The 26,208-nt window shown below is 47.1% G+C and overlaps 1 protein-coding gene across 1 annotated transcript in view; it reads left to right on the forward strand.

The window, feature by feature from the left end:
- LOC146186706 (uncharacterized) overlaps nucleotides 1-26,208 on the forward strand; it is an 83,287-nt gene that overhangs the window by 48,621 nt on the left and 8,458 nt on the right. The window contains exon 4 of the mRNA XM_084605722.1: nucleotides 4,903-4,989. Coding sequence (XP_084461848.1) covers nucleotides 4,903-4,989 — 87 coding nt within the window. The remainder of the gene's footprint in view (nucleotides 1-4,902; nucleotides 4,990-26,208) is intronic.

Below are 26,208 nucleotides of genomic sequence, written 5' to 3' on the forward strand. Positions count from 1 at the left end.
TGTATAGCGTCCGAGTTGTCTGCTCTAGGCTGCAATAATAGTTTAGAAGGTCGAGGTTCAGAAAAAAAAAAACATTAAAATTAGGCAGTCCGACCAGTTTCAGTACATACATACATATAATACATACATAATTGTATTACCATTCATCAATACAGAGTACATTCTCGTGCCCACAGAAGCGCAAGAGCGCTTGTGGGTGGGCCACGGCAAGAGCCATACACTGTGACACCATACCGTAATACAGATTCACCCATAGCTCTAAAAACCATTCTACGGTGCCTGATTGGGCATGTGAGCCTTAGCTTGTACAGTTGGGCTGAAACAGTTCGAAGACGATTGACAACATGCTGGATATGCGTAGCCCATGAAAAATGTTGATTGAAGTAAAGGCCAAGGTATTTTACTGTAGATGAGAATAGCAAAGACTCACATTGACATCCACTACACCCAGCATCATGCAGAACAATCGTTTCACTCGCGTATATTGTTGTGTGGATTTCTAAAGCACAACAGGATACTTTTGCTTTTATTCAAATATATTTGGTTCGAATTAAACCACTGCACTATACTATAAACATCTGCTTGTAGCAAGTCTCTGGCCTGTTCAAAGGATCGATGGGACATAAGTAGGGCTGTGTCGTCTGCATACTGAAAAGGTTTGGATTGCTTAAGTCATTAATATAAATATTAAATAGTAAAAGGCGAAGGGGACCCCAAACTGGACTTGGACAAAGTCACTGTATTGATTTTTCACCATGACGGTTTGAAAGCGATTCGAAAAAAAGTTCCTAAAGAAAACTCGGTATGGTCGTCTGAATCCAACCTTATATAACTTATATATCAGAATAGAGTGGTCAACAGTATCGAAAGCTTTAGACAGGTCTAAGAAAAGGCCGAGAGAAATTTCATTATGATCTATAGTTTCAATTATGTGGTCCGAACAGTCTTCGAGCAGATCTATAGCACTTAATCCGCGCTGAAAGCCATACTGAGAAGGATGGATTACGTCATATTTTCTACAAAATGCTTCCATATTATTATAAACAATCTTCTCCAAAATAATGCCAAAAGTAGGCAATATAGCTATAGGTCTGTAATTATTTTTATCCGTCCTGGAGCCCTTCTTCGGCACTGGCCTAACCACTGAGATCTTCAGTCCGGCAGGTATTTCCCCAGTTCCAATGCAGCCATTCAGAATAAAGAGCAGTAACGTTTTCATTTTGTTGAAGCTTTTTTGCAAATGTCGCACTCTAATTTTATCATATCCCGGAGGTCTGTGGGCAGAAAGGGAAGCAAGCACTGTACGCAGCTCATCTGTATCAGTAGGCGGAAGAAACGTAGAGTTGAGCAATGGCAATCCGATATAACCCGGATGGGGTTTAGGGGCATTCTGTGTCAGCTTACCTATCGAAGCGGCGACAGAAATATTAAATGAATTCGCAATATCTTGAGGCGATTCACGTGGAAATGCTTTAATAAGTTTTTCGTCTAAAGATTGTTGACTGGGCCTGCCCAGCAGGTAGTTCAAAGTGTCCCACGTATTTCGCACATTACGCCGGCAATGCGATAATTCCGCTGTAAATAACTGTTTTTTCTTAAGCCTTAACATAGCGGTGAGCCTGTTTCTAACTGCACGGTACTCCTGCTTGAGAGCAGAGTCATCTGGGTTCTTTTTGCACGAGTTCCATAATCTATCCTTTTCATATGATAACTTTAAAATATCACTGGTTATTCATTTTTTTTCCGGATTCCTGCGTCTTATCTTGACCCGACGCGTTGCAAGGGCATATATATTTTATTAAAAGTCCTTACAAGGCCCTCGTATGCCTCTAGTGACTCGAATTAATTAGACTATCCCAGTCCGAAGTCTGAACTAATTCATCCACTATCGCATTATCGATAATAGTTATTGTGTTTACTTCACTCCTATCCTGACGAGAATTGTCAAAAATGGATAAAGCTGCAAAATAATGATCAGCAACCTTTTGATGTATAACACCAGCAGACATTTCTAAAGTAGTAGAGCGCGAGGCTATGTGGTCAATGCACGACCTGGTCAACCTATTGCCCATGATTTCCTCTCTAGTGTAACTGTGAATGTTGTTTTCAATTCCATAGCTCGCAAGTAAATCCAAATAAACGGCAGTGCCTCGTTTTCCAGTTTGGCTGATATCTATATTTAAATCTGCAGCTATCACTAAGTTCTCGTTTGCGCAAGAAGCAATCAATAATGACAGTTCATCGAAAAATGTGTGAAGATCGGAGCTTGGGGGCCTGTATATAGCAATGACAAAAAATTTCAAGTCAGAATTGCTCACCGAAAAAGCGATGGCTTCAGCTGCGGTAAATTCACATGGAATAATTTCATTAAGCTACGTCTTTCTAGCATACGCCATGATACCTCCACCTTTACTCAATTCCCGACAGAACGAAAAGGAATTAAAGCCATTAAGTCCAAATGTGTCAGATTCAGATTGATTTATATTGACCTCAGACAGCAACAGAATATGCAGATATGTAAGTGGCTGAGCCGAGTAAGTGTTTAGTAAGTTCTAGTGACGTTTAATATTTCTGACATTCACGTAAACGAGGTCCAGTACCGGTTTGCACTGAACTCTAGATTCAGCTCTTATCCTCAGTCCAATTAGAAAATGAATCAAACGTATTGAACATATTTAGTGTAGGTTCAACAAGTCCCCTTCATTTGAGACCTTAACAGCTCCCTGACTTTCCGCCTTCCTCATATAGACCTTGCCGTTTTTGATCCAAACAAACTTAAACGACAGCATCTAAGCTGTCTGTTTTGTCTTCCAGAACAGGTATTTCGTGTACTGCGGTAGATTTTCATTTACAAAAATATATCTTCTGAACTTAACGTGTATCTCTTACTGAGCCATTCATCTCGAGGGGCCCGAGTGTTGAACTTCACGATTATGGGAGGTATTTTTCCCTTCTGAGCAGGCAGTCTGTGCATTGAATCAACCTGATCAAGTGTGTTCGAAGAGACGCCAAGTTTCAACGCTAGTTCATTCAACACGACAGGGAGCTCCTTCTTGTATGTCTGAGCAACCACATGTATCTGTACATTGTTCCTCCTAGAGTATGCGTCAAGGTTCGTAACTGCGTTGTGAAGCTCCGCTAACTCTTGGTTTTTGCAGTCAGCAAAGATTCAAGGTCTGCTGCACGTTTATCAAGAGCTGCAACCGCGAGTTTGTGAGCACTGAGAGCAGTCTTCATCTCATCATATTTATTTGAAAGTAGATCTATTGACTTTCAATTCCTTCAATAATTTTACCTTGCGCTTGGATCTGTTCAATTACTTTGTCATTTTTAGCAGACTGCTGTTGTATGGTCTTATCAAGCTTGTCGACTCATGAGTTGAATTCTGAAAGCTTGGTGCTCAATGCACTGATTGCCGACATGGCCTGTTTAAGAGTCGGCTGCTGAGAGTCATGTCCTCTTCCTCAAGCTCAGATGACTGAATATCTACGCACGAGTTGCATATCCAATCCTGTTTTATCTGCTTTTTAGACACGCCAGTGCACTTTACGGTATGATAAACACATTTACACTCACTGCATTGTAAGCTCTGTTTGCCCCGCTGCACTGGTTTTTAGCAAGTAGGACAATTTGTATCACTGGTTGCAGCAGACATGATGGTAAGCAAAAGAAAAATCGACGAAATAAATCGGCACCAAATAGGCACAATCGCAGTTCGACGAAGTGCAGAAACAGAATTTTCACAATGAAAGCAACAATGCTTACCTAAGAAAGACGTAGCATGTTAGCGCCAGAGCAAGCACTGCGTCGGACTGCGATCGGCCGATCCGCTGCAGCTGCTTACATAGCATGGTGGGTCCCAGATAAGAGCTTCATCAGGGGCCTAGTCCATGCAAAAGCGATGAGCGGGTCGGGTGTCCGCGCCTGCGTGGCTAGGTGATCCGAGTCTTCCCAGCTCAGCACACAGCAAGAAGTCCAGGGCGCCATTTTAGCCGAAGAGTGAACAGCGATGTCCTTTTCCTAAGAAAGACGTAGCATGTTAGCGCCAGAGAAAACACTCCGTCGGACTGCCTAACACCTCCTCTCAGTTCTGCATGACACTTTATATGCATGAGTTGTGCTGAACACCTCCTTCCCGCTTCTCTCAACTGATTTACTGTGTGATGGATCTTCACAACAACATTCATGGCCCCTTTCTATAGGAAGCTGAGGGTCAGTTCTGTCTGCGTGGGGTTTGGCGTTATGAGCGAAAAATCAGATTCGTGGATTTTGCAAGTGGTATTGGGCAACCGACATGGCAAGGCACTGGCTTTTCGATGAGTTTTATAATATCAGTAATAAAATTAGATGACCTAGCTGGCAAGAGCTTCCAGCTGAGGTTTTGTATTTACACAGGAAGGCATGATCGGAGTCTAACCTTCTATATAGAGCCTTAATTAGGTATCCAAATTATAGACGTTGCTCGTAAGTTACACAAGCGCGTTCGAAGCATGATTAGCAGTGGGATTAATACTTACATCGCGACTTGCGACTACATATTCATGAGTTGGTTAACATAGGCACAAACCAAGCTATAATACTTATGTGAATGGCAAAGTGCATTTACACGAACGAGGAGAGAAATGGGGAGCCGGCTGACGGCGACAAGTGGCGCTGTCTTGTTTTCACCTTAAGGCCGGAGCTTAAGTGTCCCCAAATTTTCAAGCGCTTTATAAAATCGCAATTGTTTCGGTTCTGGACCTTTCCTCGCATGCAAGTTACCTGGAGTTTTATGTATAAAGATATTTACGCTTCGGAAGTCGGAGATAATGGTTCTATACTGCACAATTTCCTTGGCGAAAATAAAAAGTTTGTGAAACACGTATATGTACAGGATATAAATTCCCATCTCCTGAACCGCAGGTTTCAAGCATGCAACCTATCAGTTCCTGTTGGCGGAAGAAAATTGCACTATTGTTAAAGATATAACCCATCGAAGCCCTTTTACAGGTGAGTAAAAATTCCGTGTTCGAATGCACCATAATAAGAATGCGGATACGTTTCACGTGTTGTTAAGAAAAAAAACGCAATTTGTTAATCAAAGGAGTTGTGAATGTGTTTCTTGGTTTGTTATAAATTACACTTTGGTGATCGAGTTTCGAACTTGCATGCTTTGACGTAAAGTACACTGAGGCGAATGAGCTCATATGTTTTTGCATTCACGTTTACATTTAACAAGAAGCCAAAAAGCACTGAATTGCAAATTTTCAAATAGATTAGTTTTTTTTTAAATAATAATGAACCAACGGATACATCAGCGTACCCGGCGGAACTTACTGTGCGGTCTTAATGTATTTTGTCAACGAGCAGGCGAGATGTTAGATGTAGAGGTTGCACATCGAAGCATGTATTGCTTACAGGTGGTTGTGAATAGAAAAGCATGCCTAACATTCTTGATCTCGACATTCGTTTGCAGAGACAGAGCATACAAGGTCATTTACGTTTTTCTATATTCGACAACGATACTTACGTAACTCGGTTCTGCACGATGCGAGCCGAAAACTGCCCGCGACAATGCCTAAAACTGCATATCTGCAATGTCCATTTCCCGCAGGGGACAAGGTCAGGTCACGTAACATAGCAAGGGGAAAACGCAACAAGTCTTACAGCGCCGAAATTAGCTTTAAACTTTCCTTCAGCCATGTAAATTAAACCGCTACTGTCATATGGTCGAAACAAAGCGGAATGTTACCGTTTGTGTCTTCACTCCGTCGCAGACGATTCTAGTTTCTCGTAATGCTGGGTCGATCATTTTAATTCTCCTGTCAAGGTTGTTGCGAAGTAATGCGTACATCAATAAGAAAGCGTTTATTCAGCTCTTACAACCTCCACCAGAGGCGTGCCTGATTTCAAAAACACAGAAGATAAGTGTAGCTACTACGGTGCTCGGTGAAGCACTAACAAGGGTCACAGAAGATTTAAAACATTTTGAGAATATTTTTTCTCTGTGGTTGTGAGCGCGGAGATCCATTAAGCAGCCAAACTTTCAAGTGAACGTTTCAAAGCTTTTTGTCAGAACCCTGCTAGAAAGAAAATCGCCCCCGTTGAAATTTGATCTCTGGCCCAGGCGACAAGGCCAAGTACTCTGGCCACTGTGTTAGACCTCCGCTCATATTTGCGTTTTTCGCTTTATTACCTGTTCACAATAAAAAGATGGTGAGGTAAAAGTCCCAAATAATGAAAAATATCGCTGAAAACGCCAGCAAAACGTAAGGCTGCATAATGTTTCTGAGTGGTCTAAGATAGCGCGCTCGATCAAAATTGCCATATATTCAAAAATTTCTCACTCATGACACTGCGCTTTCAGCTTAGTCATACTTTTAATATAATACTCCCTTGCGTGTGTCGTAAGCATTCTCGTTGACCATAACAAGGCAGAGTCAAGCGCCCATGAGTAAGTTGTGTGGCACAACCCCCCTGGTTATGGACAGGTAGGAACCGCAAAACCACACATGATATAGCCAGTGCCTTCCTTAAAGCCATATGCAAGATATCCCAGTAGTATACTGCGTCTCTGCTGTCAAGCAAAATATGATCTATAGTATCAAGTATGTGACAGATCAAGCAGCCTGTAGAGGTAATGATTATGCCATCTCAGTTACCAGCTTATTTACTCGTTTTTCACGCTGTGCTTCGGATATCGCCTTCACCATTGTTTTTATTTCTTTGACAAAGTCGCACTACAAATCTTAATTAGGCTTCCTCATTCAAACAAAACCCATAGGCGCCTGGTATATACACAAACATGAGAGGGTGTGGAAAAGAAATGATTAACGAAGCGAAGCTCATCTCATCATCATCATCATCATCATCATCATCATCATCATCATCATCATCATCATCATCATCAGCCTGATTATACCCACTGCAGGGCGAAGGCCTCTCCCATATCTCTCCACTTAACCCGGTTCTGTGCTAGCTGCATCCACTTGACCCCTGCGAATTTCTTAATCTCATCCGCCCACCTAACTTTCTGCCGCCCCCTGCTACGCTTTCCTTCCCTTGGAATCCAGTTTGTTACCCTCAGCGACCATCGGTTATCCTCTCTTCGCACTACATGTCCTGCCCATGCCCATTTCTTCTTCTTGATTTCCACTAGAATGTCGTTAACTTGAGTTATTTCTCTGACCCACTCTGCACGCTTTCTATCTCTTAATGTTACCCCTACCATCTAATCAGCTCATCTAATCGATTGTTTAATTTTCTTCTGCGTGTATATTTGTGCTTTGCTGAGCTAAACTGGCCTTTATTTTTCAGTTTTTTGTTAATCGCAGTCATAGTAGCTCTGATTGCAATATTATTAACAAGGTAATAAAGAAAAAACTAACCACATCCTTGGGTAGTAGTGGAGCCGTATCGTGAAGTAGCACATGTCAAAACGTACGTCCGACGCCAAGCCAGTAGTGTGCTTACAGATTACTGCTGTATTCTGGGAAGGCTTAATTTGTTTTGACCAGAAGGTGCTCGAACATTCACTCAGGGTGATACGAAAGGGTAATAGACGACAAGGCTGGCTATTCTATTTCTGCTCTTCATCAATGAGGTGACGACAAATATTGCTGATCGGAGGTACGGCACACAGGTATGGTTCACAAGCACGGCAATCTGTAATGCGTAATAGTGAGGCGTATCACGTTATTAGAAAACTTATACCTTGTGCTTGAAAGCTTGCAATCGCATTTTATCCTATTAAACACGGCTATCATAATGGCACTCGTGTGGTGTTATCAGAGTGCTGTACTTGTGATTTTAAAGCGTGATCATTATCAGCCCCAAAAAATGGTGTAATCTACTACCACCATATCAACACCCAAGTGTCTTGGATACCAATACGAAGCCGGCAGACGCTTCGATAAGGTAGAGTGCGGCTAATTGGGCCTGCTTGCGATCAGAATAGTGGCAAAGGTATAAGGTCATCATCCAAAGAACGCGCTAACAACTCCTACCAGAGTGCCTGTGTGTTCGTCCTGGATTCACGCATCACTTCGAACATGGACAGTGTACCACCCACTTGGATTTGATCTATGGGCAACAGTCCCCGCCAATAGGCAGACAGCGACTAGGTGCACCGTGAAAAATGGATGCCGTGCTCCTCCTGCGAGGTTTCGACCTGCTTTATGATTTGCTGACGAACAACGAATACCAGACACTAAGGCTATGCGACGAAAGCGCACGTTAGACGCTTAATGCATCACCGAGAGACAGAGGCGAAACGCCCAAAACGTGTTGGATGGATGGATGGATGGATGGATGGATGTATGTATGTATGTATGTATGTATGTATGTATGTATGTATGTATGTATGTATGTATGTATGTATGTATGTATGTATGTATGTATGTATGTATGTATGTATGTATGTATGTATGTATGTATGTATGTATGTATGTATGTATGTATGTATGTATGTATGTATGTATGGATGGATGGATGGATGGATGGATGGATGGATGGATGGATGGATGGATGGATGGATGGATGGATGGATAGATGGATGGATGGATGGATGGATGGATGGTTTATAGATGGATGGATGGATGGATGGATGGTTTATAGATGGATGGATGGATGTTAGGCGAGTTCCCTTTCAGATGGTGTGGTTATACTCATCGCCATGCTCAAACTTTTTTAACTTTGACAATGTTGTCGTTGCTGTCGCGTGACTTTGTTGGGATATTTTGGTCACAGAATAAAAACTCCGATGAAACTTAACTGATTTAACGGGTACATGGAAGAAATTGTACAGAAATTCAAACCGACGATCGTTTCATTCGGCGTCTTGCAAGCCACTGGTTTTCGCCGAAGGTTCGCCGTATTACCCTCTCCAGGCATTCCCTTGTTTCTCTTTTTTTGGGCCCCCCTCCCCCCCCCCCCCCCGCTCGTTTGTGCCCTTGAAGCCTCGCAGTCGCGGCGCTCGTTCGGTGGTGTCGGTAACAGAGGAATCTTCCTCGCCTGCTCAGTGCTGGCTCGCAGCCCTCCTGTAGGCACGAATTCTAGGGCAGGCGGGCGTCCGCATCTGGTTAGGACGCCAGCGCGTACACATGTCCCGGCCTGAAACCTTGGGCGCTTTCAGGGGCGACAAGCCGCTGGTCGACCGGCCCGCAGCAGCAAGCAGCAGTCGTGCCAGAAACGCTACGCCAGCTGCTGGAGGGCACCGCGGCGCGCACACATATACACACACACGCGCGCGCCCAAACACACACGTCCGCGAGTGGCCGCACGGCCGGCGATCAGGGGGACGAAACCGCAGTCTCCTGACGCGCCCTTCAGTTCTGGTCTTTTTCCGTTTTTGTGTCCGACACATTCCCCCCCGAAGTGACGAAGTCATTTCTTAGTCGGAGAGTTCCAGAGGGTAGAGGAACTGAATTGGACGGTGAAGTCTGGTCCCCCTGGCAGTCAAACTTCAAAAGCTCTTGCCTGTGTGTCTCTTCCCGTGAAATCACTTTCGATTATTCCCAGCTTCCACATTTGCCGCGGCTGGAGATCTTCTTTCAGGAGGACCACGTCCCCAATTTTAACTTGCTTTCTTCGTTAAGTTCCTTTGGAATGAGTCAGCTGTAGCTCCTTTAAGTACTCAGGGCACCATCGTCTCCAGAACAATTTCAATGCTTTTCTGCGAGTTGAAATTATTTTTAGCAAGTGGTTACAGGACAGGGCAGAGATTTCCTTCGTTTGCAGCTCCAGAAGGGAGGGCAGTCGTGTTCCGGTAAGAAACATAGTCGGACAGAGCGGTTCAGGTTCGTTCGGCTCTGTTGTAAACATGAGTAAGTGGACAAGAAATAAGTACCGCTTACCCTTCGGCCGGCGTAGTTGACATTTCTTCGAACGTCAAGTAGCTCGTCCCTAGCGTCTTCTTTAAGGCTTGCTTCGTTAGTCCGACAAGACGCTCATAGACGTCACCACACCACGATCCGCGTTCTATAATTAATTTCCATTGAACATGTGAGTTTATAAGGTAATCTTGTACTGGATCACCTCGCATGACATCCCAGAGGCATCCCAAATCCCTTGTTGACCTTCTTCAACGCGAGGGCATTATCACTGTAGATGGCGCTCGGAAGTCCTCGTCTGATAGCGAATCGCCGAAACGCGAGCAGAAACGAGCCTATCGACATGTCGGCAGCCAGCTCCAGATGAATGCCTCCAGTGACTACGCAGGTCAACAGTACTACATATCTCGTAGGCGAGAACCCTTTGACGCAAGTGGTCCGGCAAAGTCAACAAAGTCAACGCCTGTCACCTGAAAGATTTGGGCTTCTGTTATGTGGTCTTTTGGCAGCGGTGCTGTCATTTCGTTTGCCGGCAGTTCGTTGAACCGCTGGTATGTTACGCATTATTTTACAATTATTTTCACCAGCTGCTTTGCTCCGATCACATGATATCTTTCTCTGAGCTGCGTAAGCGCGTAGATTATCCCTCCGTGCAACACTTTGAGGTGGCAGTAGTGGGCAAGCAGCTTCGCTAGGTGGCTTCCTTTTGGTATGACGACGGGATGTTTGGCGTCATAGCTCAGGTGGCTACGTTGTAGCCGTCCGTCAATCCTCAAAACTCCATTTTCATCCACCACAAGTGAAGCGGTCGGAGAGTCGTTGGGCACCGTTTTCTGATTTCTGAATGCTGTGCAGTTCTTTGGAACAGCCTTCGCTCTGCTCATTACGTATCCAAAAAAGTTCGCCCGATCTAGCTCTTCGGGGGTGAGGGGTCCGGCTTCATCGCTTCGTCTTCTTGCCTTAAAGTTGAAACGGAGCACCCAAGCCGTGACTCTGATCAGTATCGTGAAAGATCTGTAGCTGATAACGTTCATTAACGCAGGCGCAGTCTCCTGAGACGAAATGGCCGGCAGTGCCTTGGTTGGCAGCCTGCTCTCTAATTCCTTGTCCGTGAAGGTTGCCTGCACCAGTCCATTTGGCCACTCGCTTTCATGTGCGCGGAGTCATTTGATTCCCGTCCACCACATCTCACTAGTCGCAAGGCGGGAAACTGCGACGCCACGCGTCAGGAGATCCGCAGGGTTCTCTTTCCCCGGGAAGTGCCCAGTCTTAGCATACTGTGCTGTGCTGTATCTCACGGACGCAGTTTGGCACGAACTGCTGCCAGCGTTCAGCGTCACCTCGAATCCAATGGAGAGTGATGGCGGAATCGGTCCAAAGACTAACGTAATCAGGGTGCTTCCCGAGCGTATTTACTGTGTAGCTGCACAGTCGAGCTGCAAGCAAGCATGCCATTAGCTCCACTCTTGCTAGCGTGAGTTCTTTAAGTGGAGTCACCGTCAAATTGCTCATTACAATTGTTTAAGTTAGGCCGTCTTCTGAAGCGATGGTGGGGTAGGCGACTGCCCCATAGGCCGTGGAACTGGCGTCTATGAAGATGTGCAGGTGCGTTTTTGTAGCCGGCCCGCTGACGTCGGCTCCGCAGTACCGTGGTACCTGTATCTCGGGAAGATGTTCTAATTCACAGTACCAGGTTTTCCAGCCTTCAGCTTTGTCGTTTGGTCGGTCATTGTCCCATTCGACATTCTGGCGCCACAACTGCTGAAACACTACCTTAGCCCTTTCGATAAAAGGTGACAGCCATACCAGTGGGTCATAGATCAGTGCGGTAGTTTGCAGCATGGAACGTTTGGTGTGTCTATATTGTGATGGTGCTTGCGACTCATGGCGCAAAGGTCAGGCGATCGGTAATGGGGTCCGATATCAGTCCCAGCACCTTCAGCACTCCGGAGAAGAATTCTAGAGACTTATTTTCGCTGTCATCGTGCCCAAATAGCCGGTGTAGCCTTTCGTTATTCGACGACTACTTGTGCGACTTCATCTAGATGAAGTCCAAGATCGCGTTCGCTTCATTGTAGAGCCTCAAAGCCTCCTCTTCGTCATCTGCACCAATTAGTAGGTCGCCTACATAAAGGCTTTGCTGCAGCTGGCTGGCAGTTTGGGGAAATTCTTCCTCGCAAGCTTTTAAGTGGTGGTGAAGGGTAGCGGAGAGCAGAAACGGGCTTGCGGTGGTTTGAAACGGTACCGCTTCATGCGCCACGTTTCAATGGGAGGCAACGAAGTACCGGCCCAAGGAGTGTCTCGGAACCAAAAATATCGCAGTACGTCTCTGTCTTGCTCTCGCACTAGAAAACCTGCTCAATGTCGCAAGAAGCGCAACTCAATACTTGCGGAAATTGAGCAAAAGGCCGACGAGATCTGCTGTTATGATGGGTCCTGTTTCAAGGTAATCATTAAGACTGTACTTTTGGCGTGGGAAGAAGCATCAAACATCACTGAATTTTCTGGAGTCATGAAGCACTGCTTGATGAGGCATGTGGTAAACGCAGTGGTAGTGGTCGGCCTTTTCTTCTACCCGTTCTGCCATGTCCAGAATACCGTACTGCCTGATCGCAGCATAGTATTCTTCGAGAAGGTCAGGAGCCCTTTTGAGTCGGTTCGCCAATAGATTGAGGCGCTTCAAAGCAATTTCTCAGTTACCCACGAGTAAAATCTCGGAGTTCCAAGGCAGCGCAACTTCATAGCGATTACCGACTCACTTGATGTTGTCCTCAAAGAACTCTAAAGCTTGACACATTTTGTCGTTCTCCTCGACCTGCAGTGGCACTTGCCGGTGAAAGACGAGCAAGTGCGACTGCAGCGTCGCCCGTGACTGATGTTCGCAGATAGTGAAATCTGTCTATGTAAGACAAAACCTTCGTTACTGTCACCTACCTGCTCGAACACTTCCCAAAAGGTTGCCAGTCAGAGCGCCATCCCGTAAATTTGAGTGAGTCAATTTTAGGCAGCTTGACTTTCGTTTTCACCGTGTTGGCTATTTGGGTTGCTGGCGCGGTCGTTTTAGCGGCTGGCGTGGCCGTTTAAATGATGATGCCGCTGCCCACCGATTCCACGACAGCCTTCGTTGATACCGGACCATTCTTCACATGAAGTTGCAGTCCAGCGAGGCAGGTTACAACCCTGTCTTGGTACTCGAACATTTGTTCATACTCGTTTTCTGTGTCGTCTTCTGGTACCAATGGTTCGATTTTTCTGTCGATGGTCTGAAGCTGTTGTTGCAAATTTGCTGAGCCTAGCGTGCAGTAACGTCCCATCATTACTTGCGAGTGTCACTTGCCACTCGTTGATTTCGTTGATCAGCTTCGTAACTTGCGAGCGTGAAACTTTCAGTTTTTTTTAAAGCGTTCCATGTTCTTCCCAATTAGTTAGCCAAAAATTAAGCTCACCGGATCGATGACATCGGTAGTTGGGACCTGATCGTTGCCGAGATGCCCCTGGCTTGGATGCGTTGACGTGAGCGTGAAGTGAAGCAAATATCTCACAAATCCACAGCAGATCGAGTCCCGGGTTTCGGCACCAGACTTTTTTTCGCTGTTGTTGCGTGTCTGCGTTGTCATATTTTGGTAACAAAATAAAAACTCCGATTAAACTTAACAAACTGATTTAACGACCACATGGAAGGAACTGTACAGAAATTCTAAGCGATGGCCGTTTCGTTCGGCGTCTTGCAAGCCACTGAGTTTCGCCGACGGTTCGCCGTATTATCCTCTCCAGGTATTCCCTTGTTTCTCTTTACTTTGCCCCCCCCCCCCCCGCTTGTGTGTGCCTTTGGAGCTTTGTCGCAGCGCTCGTTCGGTGGTGTCGGTAACAAAGGAATCCTCCGCGCCTCCTCGGTGGCGGTTCGCAGCCCTCCTGTAGCCTCGAATTCCAGGGCAGACGGGCGTCCACGCCTGACTAGGCCGCCAGCGCGTACCCATCTCCAGGTCTGAAACCTTGGGCGCTTTGGGGGCCGACCGGCCGGCAGCAGCAAGCAGCAGTCGTGCCAAAAACGCTACACCATCCGCTGAAGAGCACCCGGCGCGCACACGTACGCACACACGCACGCGCGCACAAACACACACGACGGCGAGTCGCCGTTCGGCCGCCGGTAAACCGCTGTCTCCTGGCACACCCTTCAATTCTGGTCTTTTTCCGTTTTTGCCCCCGACAGATAATCCATCAACTTTTAATAGACTTTCCTTTTTGTTCCGGGTTATCTTTAAATACCCATGTATAATTTCGGTTTAGATTCCATGCGTCCCCTCCCTGCTATTTATCCACCAATCTTCCAAACCTCTCTTGCTTACCTTTGCCGCGAATCGTTCCCACTTGCTTTGTTACCCCTAAACGCCAGGGCATAGTCTAGAGTGATTATGAAAGCATCGACATCTGGATGGATACTGCCACACTTCATTATAATATTTTCAATGTTTTCTGGGCATCTACCGCAGAGGGCACAAGTTTTATCTTTTTAATTTTACTTCCTTCTGTAACTTCGGGTTCTACGACATCCTGATCTAGCTTCAAAACAAAGGCCGCTACCTCTTGACTTGTCATAGATTTCCTTCTTATTCTGAGTTATTCATTTTCTATATATGTCTAGGGTCGGCTTCGTTATCATTCAAACAATTACATTTTTTAGCCTGTGTTATTTACCTGTCCTTGAATGTTATTTATTTCTCCACCCTGCCTTCCTACGCACCTACTGGTTAGTTCTCTTGTCCTTATCCGTCACTTTGAGTCAATGTCCTTTCGGTATAAGTATTTAAATACTTTAGCTGCTCAACTACTGTCGCCCGTTTTCCTCCGGCTTTCCTCGTACTATATTTTGCTCTGAGCCTCTCGTGCCTTGAAAGATCCCCAACCTATGTGTCCCAGTACTGCTTCGCATGTAGTTTTGCCGTGGTTTCCCAGTGCTAACCTTCCAACATATTTTTGATTGATATCTAACTCCGTCGAGACTTCTGCCCTTGAGCACAAAACCGCGTTCCCCAAGGTAGGATGGATGGAAACAACTTTATTTTAAAAAAAAGTCTTCCTGGGTGGTCGCGGAAAAGGGTCCACCCTGGAAAAGGGTATGTTTCGGCTGCGGGAGGTGGTTAGTTCGAAACCCACCGTCGAACACCCACCGGTAAAAATGGGTACAAGCGTCCCCCGGCCTGGCGCTCGGCTTTTCCAGGGGTGTGCGTTTGGGAGAAGCTCCGTAAACCCCGCTGCGAGCCCCTCCTCCGCAGTGGGCCCAAACCCCGTTTCGAACCTCGCAGCCTGCAAAGGTGGTTCTGTTTGTCTTGCAAAGGTACTTCCTTTGAGCCTCAGCTGAAGTGCTCCCTTAGAGCCTCAGCTGCAGCAGTCCTAAAAAATGAATAATGGTACCAAGGTAATCCCTGGTACCATTATTAATTTCCAAATACCCTTCAGTACTTTATATCTCTTGTACCTTCAAAAAGCTTGCTGCTTCATAACCAGGGATTCCCTTCGCCTCTGGGCCTGGTGACCTGTTTATGTATTTCCATCTATATCTGTCCTTCGTTTGTCCTTACCCCGAGGTACTTATATTCTGCCAGTGTTGGTATCTCACTCTCTTGTATTGTCAGTTTCTTATCACTGAAATCGTTGAATACCATCAGGCCCGACTTGCGTGCGCTGAAAGTAAAGCCGTCTGCATCTCCCTCGTATTCACGTATATTAACCAATGCTTGTAAATCATCCTGGCTATTGGCTAATAGAACAATGCCATCCGTGTACATTAATCCTGGAAGCGTTTGTTGTAAGTCCATTCCACCTAGCCTATACGAGAGATTAAAACCAAGGTTGCTTTCTTGCCGACTATTCCAGATTTTTCATATAAATCATGAATAACAGCTGTTATAGCGGACATCATTGCCTTAGTCCTCTGCATAGCTCGACATTAGACGTACTTCTTAACCCCTTCCACATGCAATCTCAACTATATTATCTGTGTATATTTCCTTGACTAATTCATTACCTTGCTTATCGATGCATTCAGATTTGAGTATGTTTCACAGAAGTTTCCTGTTTACGCCATCGTATGCGTCGCTTATGTCCACAAGGGCGACATAGGGTGGTCTGCTTTTGCACTCTGGCTATTTCTGCTATCATCTATGCACCTACTATTCCTTAACCCATTATGCACTTAGCCCAGTACATTGCCTTCTATCCACCACTCCATTTTTATTTCACTGCACGCATAGCCAGGCTGTAAGTAAGTAACGGTATAAATGAATTATAATGTTCTTCTTATCTCTTTGTACATTATAAAATATATACATCCTACTATGCCGCCGGCTATCCGGAATTTCTTTCTCTGTTATGACTGCTCCTAATGCTTTTAAAAACGCGTACTTTCTTCTTGAACCAACCCCATTATTAGCTTGATTGGCATTTCATCTATTCTTATGACTGTACACACTGGAATATTTGTATCCGCCTTCTTTCAGTTAAGATTTGTCAGTTGTAAGCTCCTTTTCTTCATTCTATCTGGTACTGTTTCTCCATCAAGGGAGATTACTCCATCATTGCGCTAAATGATACTGCGATGACTGGTGTATATATCTTAGGGCATCATCATCCTCTAGACGTTTTCCCTTGGCGTCCTGAATCTGTTGCTGTTCCCTATGATATCTCTTATCCAGACGGGTTATATAGCTCCAGGATTTCGTTGCCACCTCTGCATGTAATTCGCGCACTTCGGTCATTCAGCGCTCACTGGGCTGTTTTATTTTACTCTGCATCACTATCTGCAATTTCAGTTTCTTTTGCCGGTTGGATTCCCATTTCCTATCTATTTCCTCTTGAGATATCTGCGCTTTCTTATTTTATCTATGCTCTCTGGAAGCCATCTGTCTTCTCTCGATTGCCTGCTATGTTTCATTATAGTGAACTAGAATAGGAGTAGTGGGTCGAGGGAAGGCGGCGGGCTGAAGCTGTTTGCGCCGACGCCGACAGACGGCGCTGCCGCTCCCTTCACCTGGCAAGCAAGCGCTCGCTCGCAGCAGCTCGGCGAGTACCTGGTGATCAGGCAGGTATAATGCTCCTGAAGTTATTCGGGCTCTAAGAGGTTTAATCTTACATCAGACATTTATGGAAGAAAGGCAGATAGTCCTCTTTTGTAAAGTCATAAACGTTCCATGTGACGTATGGCTGGCGTGCGTTCACTGCATGTAGCTCCCATAGGCATGTGAAAAGTCTGATTGCGTTGGAAATATATACAAAATGGCTTTATTTGCAATAATAAGCAAATATTTCCGAGAAAATGCAAAGCAGCATTGGTGGAACTGACTGCCGTGAATTTTACACACTCTTGCTCAGCTTAGCAAGTTTGGCTCGCTTTCCTTTATTTTTTTTTCGCTTTGCGCTATTTTCGCTGTTCAGTCCTTTGACGAGAAAGTGCAAGCGAGTAAGGACATAGAAAGAGACCACCTTCATGCTAATCTTTTCCTTGTGTACACTGCACCCAACAGCATTAGAATGAATGAATGTTTGCCTCACAAGCGATATCACGTCGGAGATGCTGTTGGCGTGCAATTCTCCAGTGCTGAAGCATTCTGTAAATAAATTTTCCAATTCAGCGACGAAGCAGTACAAATCTTTCGAGGGGTATAAAAGTCCACCCCAGTCACAATGTTTTGTATACTCGGATGGGAGATGGTGCACTGCTGCCTCATTTGGTTCCACGAGAAGAATGTCTTTGCAAGACGCACAGTTAAGAAAGTTTCAAGACACATTTTCTGGCCACGTACCCTGCCATATAATAAATAAGTCTTGAGTCACTCTTTTCTACCACTAATGGCAAGTGTTGGTCATTTGCAGGTGGCACCTTAACGAGAGAAGTCTCAGCCTGGTCTAGTTTACCTTGAGCAAGAAGCTCATCGACGGTCTTTGGGGTTTTAGTTTGCTCCTTGTCACTTACGTTCAGGAGGGCACTTATCGCTTCTGGAGGGGCGTTGGCCCCGTCAACGCTTCGAGCAAGGTTATAAAATGAGGAACGCTCTGGAGAAGGATGGGAATTGCATCCACTGGACTGCCGGATTATTCCAAACAAGTGCTCCACAGGGTCTGTGCTCAAACGCGAAGTCATTAGGTACTTAAATCGAAGCGCCTCTGTCAAGTACTGCAGCAATGATAGCTTGCTAGCCAGGGTAACTCTAAGTCCAGTCGCTGTGGAATCGCTTAGAAAGCCTCGTTTTCCAGAGGTGCCAGTTTCCCACTTGTCGAGATAGTCCAGAAAGTCCACAAGAATGGCAGCTGATGGAGATGCTGGCCTGAGTGCTTCGGCAGGAAACCTTGACGTCATGGCCGTTATCAGTTTGTTTATCTTCCTGAAAAGAAGACAAAAGTAAACACAAATCAAACGTTGTATGCAAGGCTAATGCCGACTGACAAATCAGTAATTCATGGGTAGTATATCTCACGTGAAGAATTTTTGCGTAGCTTCGATGGAGCCGCATTTCCTTTCAATATCTTTCTTGTAAAATGCCATTCCTCTCAGGACGTTTGTCCCGAAAAGTTGGAAGGCGTACGAAACCCTCATTTTCTCAAAACAGTTGTGATCTGTTTGCGCTTCAGTGAGTCCAGGCATGACTTTCAGTGTCAGAGATGGCTTGCCACGTGGTATGCGCACCTCTTTGCCGTTGATGATATGCACATAGTCTCTTAATATATACTTCTCTTCAAAATGCAGCTCATACACGGCATCCGTCATTTCCAGGGGCTTGTCCGCACGGTGCAAGTTGCGCTGCCATGTGCGGCGCCTTGCTTCGTCTTCAGGAACCCCGAATAATGATAACTTCGGAGCATCATTCACTCCACTGTAGCCGGTCCTACACCCAGGAGCAAAACAATAGTTTCTCCGCCGAGGTTTGCTCATCTCGTAATATCATGGGCTGCACAGCGCAGCAGAGATGAAATCAAGACGCATATGAATTAACGTACGGAAAAAGGCTTGCCCACGACGATCTTGTTGAAAACAGCGCGCGTACCCTACGCAGATGCGTGCACGTGCTAAGATTGCCGCACAAAGTGTTCCGTTTCTCGTACGGTCAGTGGATGGCCCCTACCTGTTTCCTGGAGAAAGTCACGGGGTACACTGAATTGTCTTCTGACAATGGGATTTGGGGAATTACGCCTATGTTAAACAGCATAACAGAGGACGACACACTGAAAAAGCACGCCAAGGCAGAGCGCGCTCCCCGTGTAACAAGCCGGCGCCTATCGCAGCGAGCTCCAGAGTATGAGGAGGCTGCCAAGTGAAAGGCGCAGCAGCGCCGCCGCGCGGAGGCCTGAGATTTCGGCGCCGCCTACTTCACGCGCTCCGCTGGCGCGGCGCTTCCCTCGCCCCACTACACCTATTCTAGTTCACTATAGTTTCATTATTCCACCAGCATCGAGGAGTCCTCCTAATGTTCCAACAATTAACTCACTCCTGCATGACGTGTTTCTACATCGTTTTCTCAATGCGGAATGCTATTAGCTCTCGTTGTTTTCCGGTTAAATTTGCGTTGGCTCTTTATGATTCCTGGCTTTTTTTTCTTTCGACCAAGGTGTCCCATCTGCAGGCTAATACGCTTATAGTCACTACCCAGGCTGTGCGCGCCTTCCTCATCTATTTCCACGTTCGGAAGCTTATTGTAGATTCCCGGTAACAACAAGCAATAATCAACGATGGTTTTCCTAATCCGAGAGTGTCAGGTTATTTGGCCTTCACATTTCCTTTTCTATTCACAGCAGTTAACTGCTCACAGATTTCTAACATTAACTTCCCGTAGCCATCAGTGTACCCATCCAGATCCTCAATGTGTCCATTCATATCACCCAATCAATTCGAAAATTTTTCCAAATTCTTTGATATATTCACTGAAACATTTACCATATTCCTGTTTTCCAGTTTGCCTTTGTCCCCGGTCAATAAACAGGCTGCCCATAGCCCATACCTTTTTAACTGCTATTGTTCCTAAAGCCCAGATATGTTCTTTGCTAGCTGATTTTACCCTTCGCAAAGTGGTCCTTTGGTATAAGCAAACACACACACACACACGCGCACACACACACACACACACACACACACGCGCACACACACACACACACACATACCAACCCCGCCTCCTTTCTCCTTTCTATTGCACGCTTCCCAAACATAGCCTTCTGTACCCGGTGGTTCTTCCAGGTCCCGTATTTGTGTCTCGCACATAGCATATACACCTGCTTGACCATGTCTCACTCCTGTTCTATCTTTAACCACCTTGCTCTACTTCTGCCGCCTTGCATGTTTATCTGTTGGATAATGAAGTTAAAATTTTAAAATTATTTTTCTCAGCTTTATTTCTTCGTCTTCTTCTGGTGGGTTGGTTGGAGTGGTTCTCAAGCCTGACATTTTTTTGTTTCAATGTGACGCCCTACGCTCGGAATTCTTGCAGACCTCCTAATAAATATACCGCACAACCTTCCGGGCGCCAGTCAATCTCAGCGCGGATCTTAAATGGATTCCATCTCAGTGAAATCCCTTGCCCGGCCTTGCTCTACGTACTTCCTTCTTGATAGCAGTTACCTTAAAATGCATTTCTCGCCTTAATTTTTTAATTTCCCGTTGACCCCGGCCACCTTCATTCCAATCTCCTGGTTCCTTCTGAGCACCTCTAGTACTGTTCATATTACTATCTTCAACCTTGGAGCTACTGCCTGCAGATCTTCCCCTCCCTGTCCCAGCCGCTCCACAACTCTCGCCCTGTCACCGTTAAAACATCAATGATTCCTGCTTCCTTGCTGCGCTCTACAGATTTGTGCTACAGTTCGTCTGTCGTTACATGTAGCACGTGACTTAGTCTTTCCGGGAAGCACCCTGATCCAAACTCTGCTATCTTTTTTAACCTTTCCCTGATAGCTCGGCTGCACCTCTTATGTTTCAGTCAGCGACGACTAAGAGCAGCTATCTCTTCCTCTCTTCTTCCGGAACCTGTTCGCGGCCCCCGTTCTAGCGCTGTTTACACGCCCTTCCCCTCGCACTATTCCAAGGATCCGCCTTGGTATTGTCCATGTCGTCTACAGATAGCCTTGCCTCTTCAGTGCCTTTGTGCACTCTGTCCCTATCTTGCTTCTTTTGTAGGCCTTCATCCTTCCCGAAGCGTTCCTCACCACTTGGAGCGCGCTTTTCGTTTTCTAAGACAGGGTCCGCCGCGAATACAATGAGAGGGCTTCTAAGCGAGTGGCGCTTTTCGCTGCTGCGAAGAGTACGGGGGACCAACCCGACCCTGGCTGCTCGCTTCTGTGGCCCGGTGGCTTGTTCATGGTATTAATACAAAATGCAGAGCATTCCTGCACTGCGTGAATTTCAAACGAGATACGTAAATTTTTCAGAAAGCTGGCGGCAATAAAATACCACAAGAGGAAATTGTTTCTCAGTTTGACAGAACTAGACAAGGTATATATTGTTATGTGGAAGATTTACAGTCCCAAAGCTGTCCGCACAACTAACGCTGATGAGGGCACCGGTTTCACAACACTCAGCGTCGTCGTCTTCTCGGACTGTGTTTCACTTCTTCATCCTTATCACGAACAGCGAATACAGCTAAGTAACACTACCCCCCCCCCCCCCCGCGGGAAAAGCACAGTCCCGGTGCGGTCTATGTTAGCGAAATAGAACGTTGATGATAGGGCTTTAGACGGGACACATGCACTAATTCGGAGGTTGGAGCTGTGGACGTGGACTTCGTAACCACAGATTCAACTTCGTAGGTAACGTTGGTCACGGGGCGCAAAACACGGTAAGGGCCACTGTAACTAGGTAAAAGTTTTTCACACAAGCCCACTCGACGGCACGGGAGCCACAGCAAAACGAGAGATCCAGGAGTGTAGTGGACATCACGGTGGCGGCTGTCGCACCGGATCTTTTGAGAGTCTTGGGATGCAGAGAGCCTGGCATGAGCTCTCCGGCGGGCATCATGAGCGCGGGTGACGGCATCACTGGTGTAAGTACTGGTGGCGTCTGCCGCGGGTAGAGAGGTGTCGAAGGGTAGTAACGGGTGTCGGCCAAATAATAAATAAAATGGGGAGTATCCAGCGGTAGAATGGAAAGATGAATTGTAAGCGAATGTGACAAAGGGGAGATGAACGTCCCAATCTCGATGGTCGTCAGACACATACATGGCCAGCATGTCTGTGAGGGTACGGTTTAGACGTTCCGTCAGCCCGTTGGTCTGGGGGTGATATGCGGTGGTGAATTTGTGGCGGATGGAGCACAAACGGAGAATTTCCTCAACCACTCGCGACAGGAAACAGCGGCCACGATCAGTTAGTAGTTCGCGAGGAGCACCATGATGAAGAATTACGTTTTCTAGAAGGAAGTCAGCGACGCCTGTGGCGCAGCTGGTCGGGATGGCTCGGGTAATAGCGTACCGAGTAGCGTAATCGGTGGCGACAACGATCCATTTGTTCCCCGAGGTGGAAACTGGAAAGGGGCCAATGAGGTCAACGCCTATACGGGAAAATGGGTCAGTTGGTATGGGTATCGGCTGCATATGACCTGAAGGCAAAATTGTGGGCTTCTTCCGACGCTGACACAGTTCACACGCGGCAATGTACTGCTGGACTGAGCGGTAGAGCCCCGGCAGTAGAAACGTCGGCGCAGGCTGTCGTATGTGCGAGAGACACCCAAGTGACCAGCCGTGGGAGCATCATGGAACTGTTCAAGGATGGTGGAACGCAGGTGTTGTGGAACGACGAGCAAAAGGTCTGTGCCATCTGGTCGCATATTACGTCGGTATAAGGTGTTCTCGTGGAGCTCACATAAGGCGAGAGATGGGTCAGGGCGGTCGGAGATAAGACGGAGGATAATGGAATGCAGAGAAGGATCTAGGTGCTGTTCCTTGACACTGTTGGCAAAGGCGGAGACAGATAAGACATATGCATCATCGTCATAGTCTGTAGGATAGGGGAGTCGACAGGATGACGTGACAAACAGTCTGCATCTTGGTGAAGCCGGCCGGACTTGTAGACGACGGAAAAGGTGTATTCTTGTAATCGTAGCCCCAGCGCCCCAAACGGCCAGTAGGATCTTTGAGAGAGGAAAGCCAGCACAAGGCATGATGGTCTGTTATCACAGTAAAATGGCGGCCAAACAAATAAGGGCGGAATTTCGTAATAGCCCAGACAAGCGCCAGGCACTCTCGCGCTGTAATAGAATAATTTTGTTCGGGTGTTGAGAGGAGGCGGCTGGCATACGCAATCACCCTTGTACGGCCGTGTTGTTGCTGAGCGAGAATAGCTCCTATTCCATGGCCACTTGCGTCGGTACGGAGTTCAGTATTGGCGGAAGGGTTGAAGTGGGCCAAGAGTGGTGGAGTAGTTAGAGCAGCAATAAGCTTTGAGAAAGCTGCAACTTGTGCAGGCCGCCAATAGAATGAAACGTCTTTCTTGAGGAGTTGGGTGAGCGGACGAGCAAGGACTGCGAAGTTCGGGACGAATCGTCGGAAATAGGAACATAGGCCAATAAAGCTTCGGACATCGCTGGATGAACGCGGAGTGGGAAAATCTCTGACGGCACGTATCTTGTCAGGGTCAGACTGAACACCGGAAACATTAACCAAGTGACCAAGCACTTTGAATTCCCGATGGCCGAAACTGCATTTCTTTGAGTTGAGTTGAAGGCCAGCGCGGCGGAATAGCTCCAGAATGGTAGAAAGGCGAGAGAGGTGGCTGTCAAAATGGGACGAGAAAACAATGACGTCGTCTAAGTAACAAAGACAAGTCGTCCACTTGAAGCCGCGCAGCAATGAGTCCATCATCCGTTCGAAAGTTGCAGGGGCGTTACATAGGCCAAAAGGCATGACTTTAAATTGATAGAGGCCGTCAGGGGTGATGAACGCTGTCTTTTCACGGTCTCTCTCGTCGACAGAAATCTGCCAGTAGCAGGAACGAAGGTCGATGGATGAAAAGTAGCTGGCTTCGTGCAAACTATCAAGCGCGTCGTCGATGCGCGGAAGAGGATATACATCTTTTTTGGTTATCTTATTCAAATGACGGTAGTCAACGCAGAATCTCCAACTGTTATCCTTCTTCTTGACCAGCACGACAGGGGATGCCCAGGGGCTACTGGAAGGCTCGATTATGTCGTTCGTTAACATCTTTTCGACCTCCGTTTGAATGACGCGTCGCTCGGTAAGCGAAACACGATAGGGCCGCCTGTGGATAGGACTGACGTCCCCGGTGTCAATGCGGTGGGTTACAACTGTCGTTTGACCCAATGGGCGGGTGCCGAAGTCAAAAAGGTCACTGTAGGTAAACAAAAGCTTGTGTAAATTAGCGGCGAATTCAGGTTGCAGATCAGCTGATATCATGCTGTTAAGCGGATCAGGGCGCGATGTGAACGACGAGGGGTGTTGGCAGGGACGGCAGTTGTATGATCTGTAGACTGAGCTGAAATGGCACAATCAGTCATCGGTGACAGCGAAGCTAATGAAATTCCCTCGGGCAGAACTTGAGCTGAAAAGCTGAAGTTAAGGACTGGGAGAGTGGTGCGGTTCTGGGAGATGTGCACAATTACATGAGGAAGGGTGACATGCCGCTGCAGCATGACATCAATAATGGGACAAGCGAGATAGTCGCCATCTGAGACGGGTGGAAATGGCGACATAGGGATGTAAACGGCAGTTTCAGGAGGAAGGCGGCTAAACTGTGCTGATCGAAGTCGGGGTGAGCAGGAGGGGTCTTCAGAGCAGAGCGGAAGGTCCAAGCGAAGTAGGCCGCTAGAGCAGTCAATAAGGGCAGAGTGGGCTGTTAAGAAATCAATTCCAAGGATAACATCGTGGGGGCATTCATGTAGGACGGTGAACAACACTGGGGCATGACGGTCAGCAGTTGTACCTCGCGCCGTACACATGCCAACCACGGCAGCATGGCTGCCATTGGCGATGCGAACTGTGGACGAGACGGCTGGCGTAAGGACTTTCTTGAGGCGACGACGAAATGAGGAGCTGAGAACGGACAGTTGGGCGCCTGTATCAATTAGAGCAGAAACGGGAACTCCATCCACAAGGACGTCGATGCGGTTATTTTGTAGGGCAGGGGTCAACAGAGGTTTTTCAGTCCGGGTCATAAATGCAGCGTCACCTCCGGGAGCTACATTGGCTAGTTTTCCGGTACGTGGCCAGAATATGACGATGGCGAATCGCGGCGAGGAAGAGGAGAACGCGAACGTCGTGCTTGCGGGGATGGTGAACGGTCGGCAGCACGGACAGTGGAACCGGGGTCAGCAAGGGTCTGGTCGGGGCGAGGTGGGGAATAGCGAGGGGCATAGTCTCCGCGGCGGTCAACGTAGGTGTACTGACGAGATGGCGTGTACCAGCGACTACGGCAGTGGCGGGAAATGTGGCCAATGCGAGAACAAGTAAAACAGATGGGGCGATTGTCGTGGGTACGCCATTCATTTGGGTTGCAGTAACGATATCGGGGCGAGAAACCGGCGTTGGTTGAGGTGGCAGCAATTACTGGAGGGGCAGGTCCTGAAAACCATGGTGTCGGTGGTGCTGGTAGAAGGGAGGCCCATATTCGCAATTTCTTGGCGAACAACAGCCTTAATAAGTGATATTGTCACGTAGCCGTTTAGGCCCGTAACCAGAAGGTTGGGTTTTAATGGGGGGTTGAGCTAGCAGGCGCAGAAGAACAGGGTCGGAGCACCGAGAGATGGCAGCTAACTTCAGCTTCTTCTCGAACGCCACGGGGCACTTCGTGTCCGTGCACGAGACTCTCGATGAGCAGCCGCCTAGCGGCTGCTGTTGCACACGCTACATTACCCCCCTCTCTAAAAAAATAAATGTCAACTTGATGAATTCGAAAGCAGAGATAAAAAAAAATAAAGCAAGAAACATGCGGTAGGCGGTGCGCTAATTTCCTCGCGAAAAGTACGGCTTCATGCGCACGACATGGACAACCTCGGATTTCTGCTGGCGACGAGTAGAAGAAAAGCCGTCCGGAAGCACTTCGTACGTGACGTCGCTCAGCTGACGGAGCACTTTGTATGGGCCAAAGTACTGCTTCAGAAGTTTTTCGGATAGTCCCCGACGTCGAATCGGAGTCCAAAGCCACACTCTATCACCCGGTTGGAAAGTCACTACACGGTGGCGGTGATCATAACGCTGGGCGTCTCGACCTTGCTGGTTCCGGATGCGTGCCCTCGCCAGCTGTCGCGCTTCTTCTGCGCGTTGAGTGAACTCCTCGACGCCAACTTCGAGGCCCCGGGCGTCGTGGGGCAACATGGCTTCGAGCATTGTCGAAACTTCGCGACCATACAATAAGGAGAACGGCATCATTTGCGTTGTTTCCTGCTGCGCCGTGTTGTACGCAAAAGTGA

Source organism: Amblyomma maculatum, chromosome 6 (assembly GCF_055883805.1).
Source record: "Amblyomma maculatum isolate TAMU_Amacu chromosome 6, ASM5588380v1, whole genome shotgun sequence".
NCBI lineage: Eukaryota > Metazoa > Arthropoda > Arachnida > Ixodida > Ixodidae > Amblyomma > Amblyomma maculatum.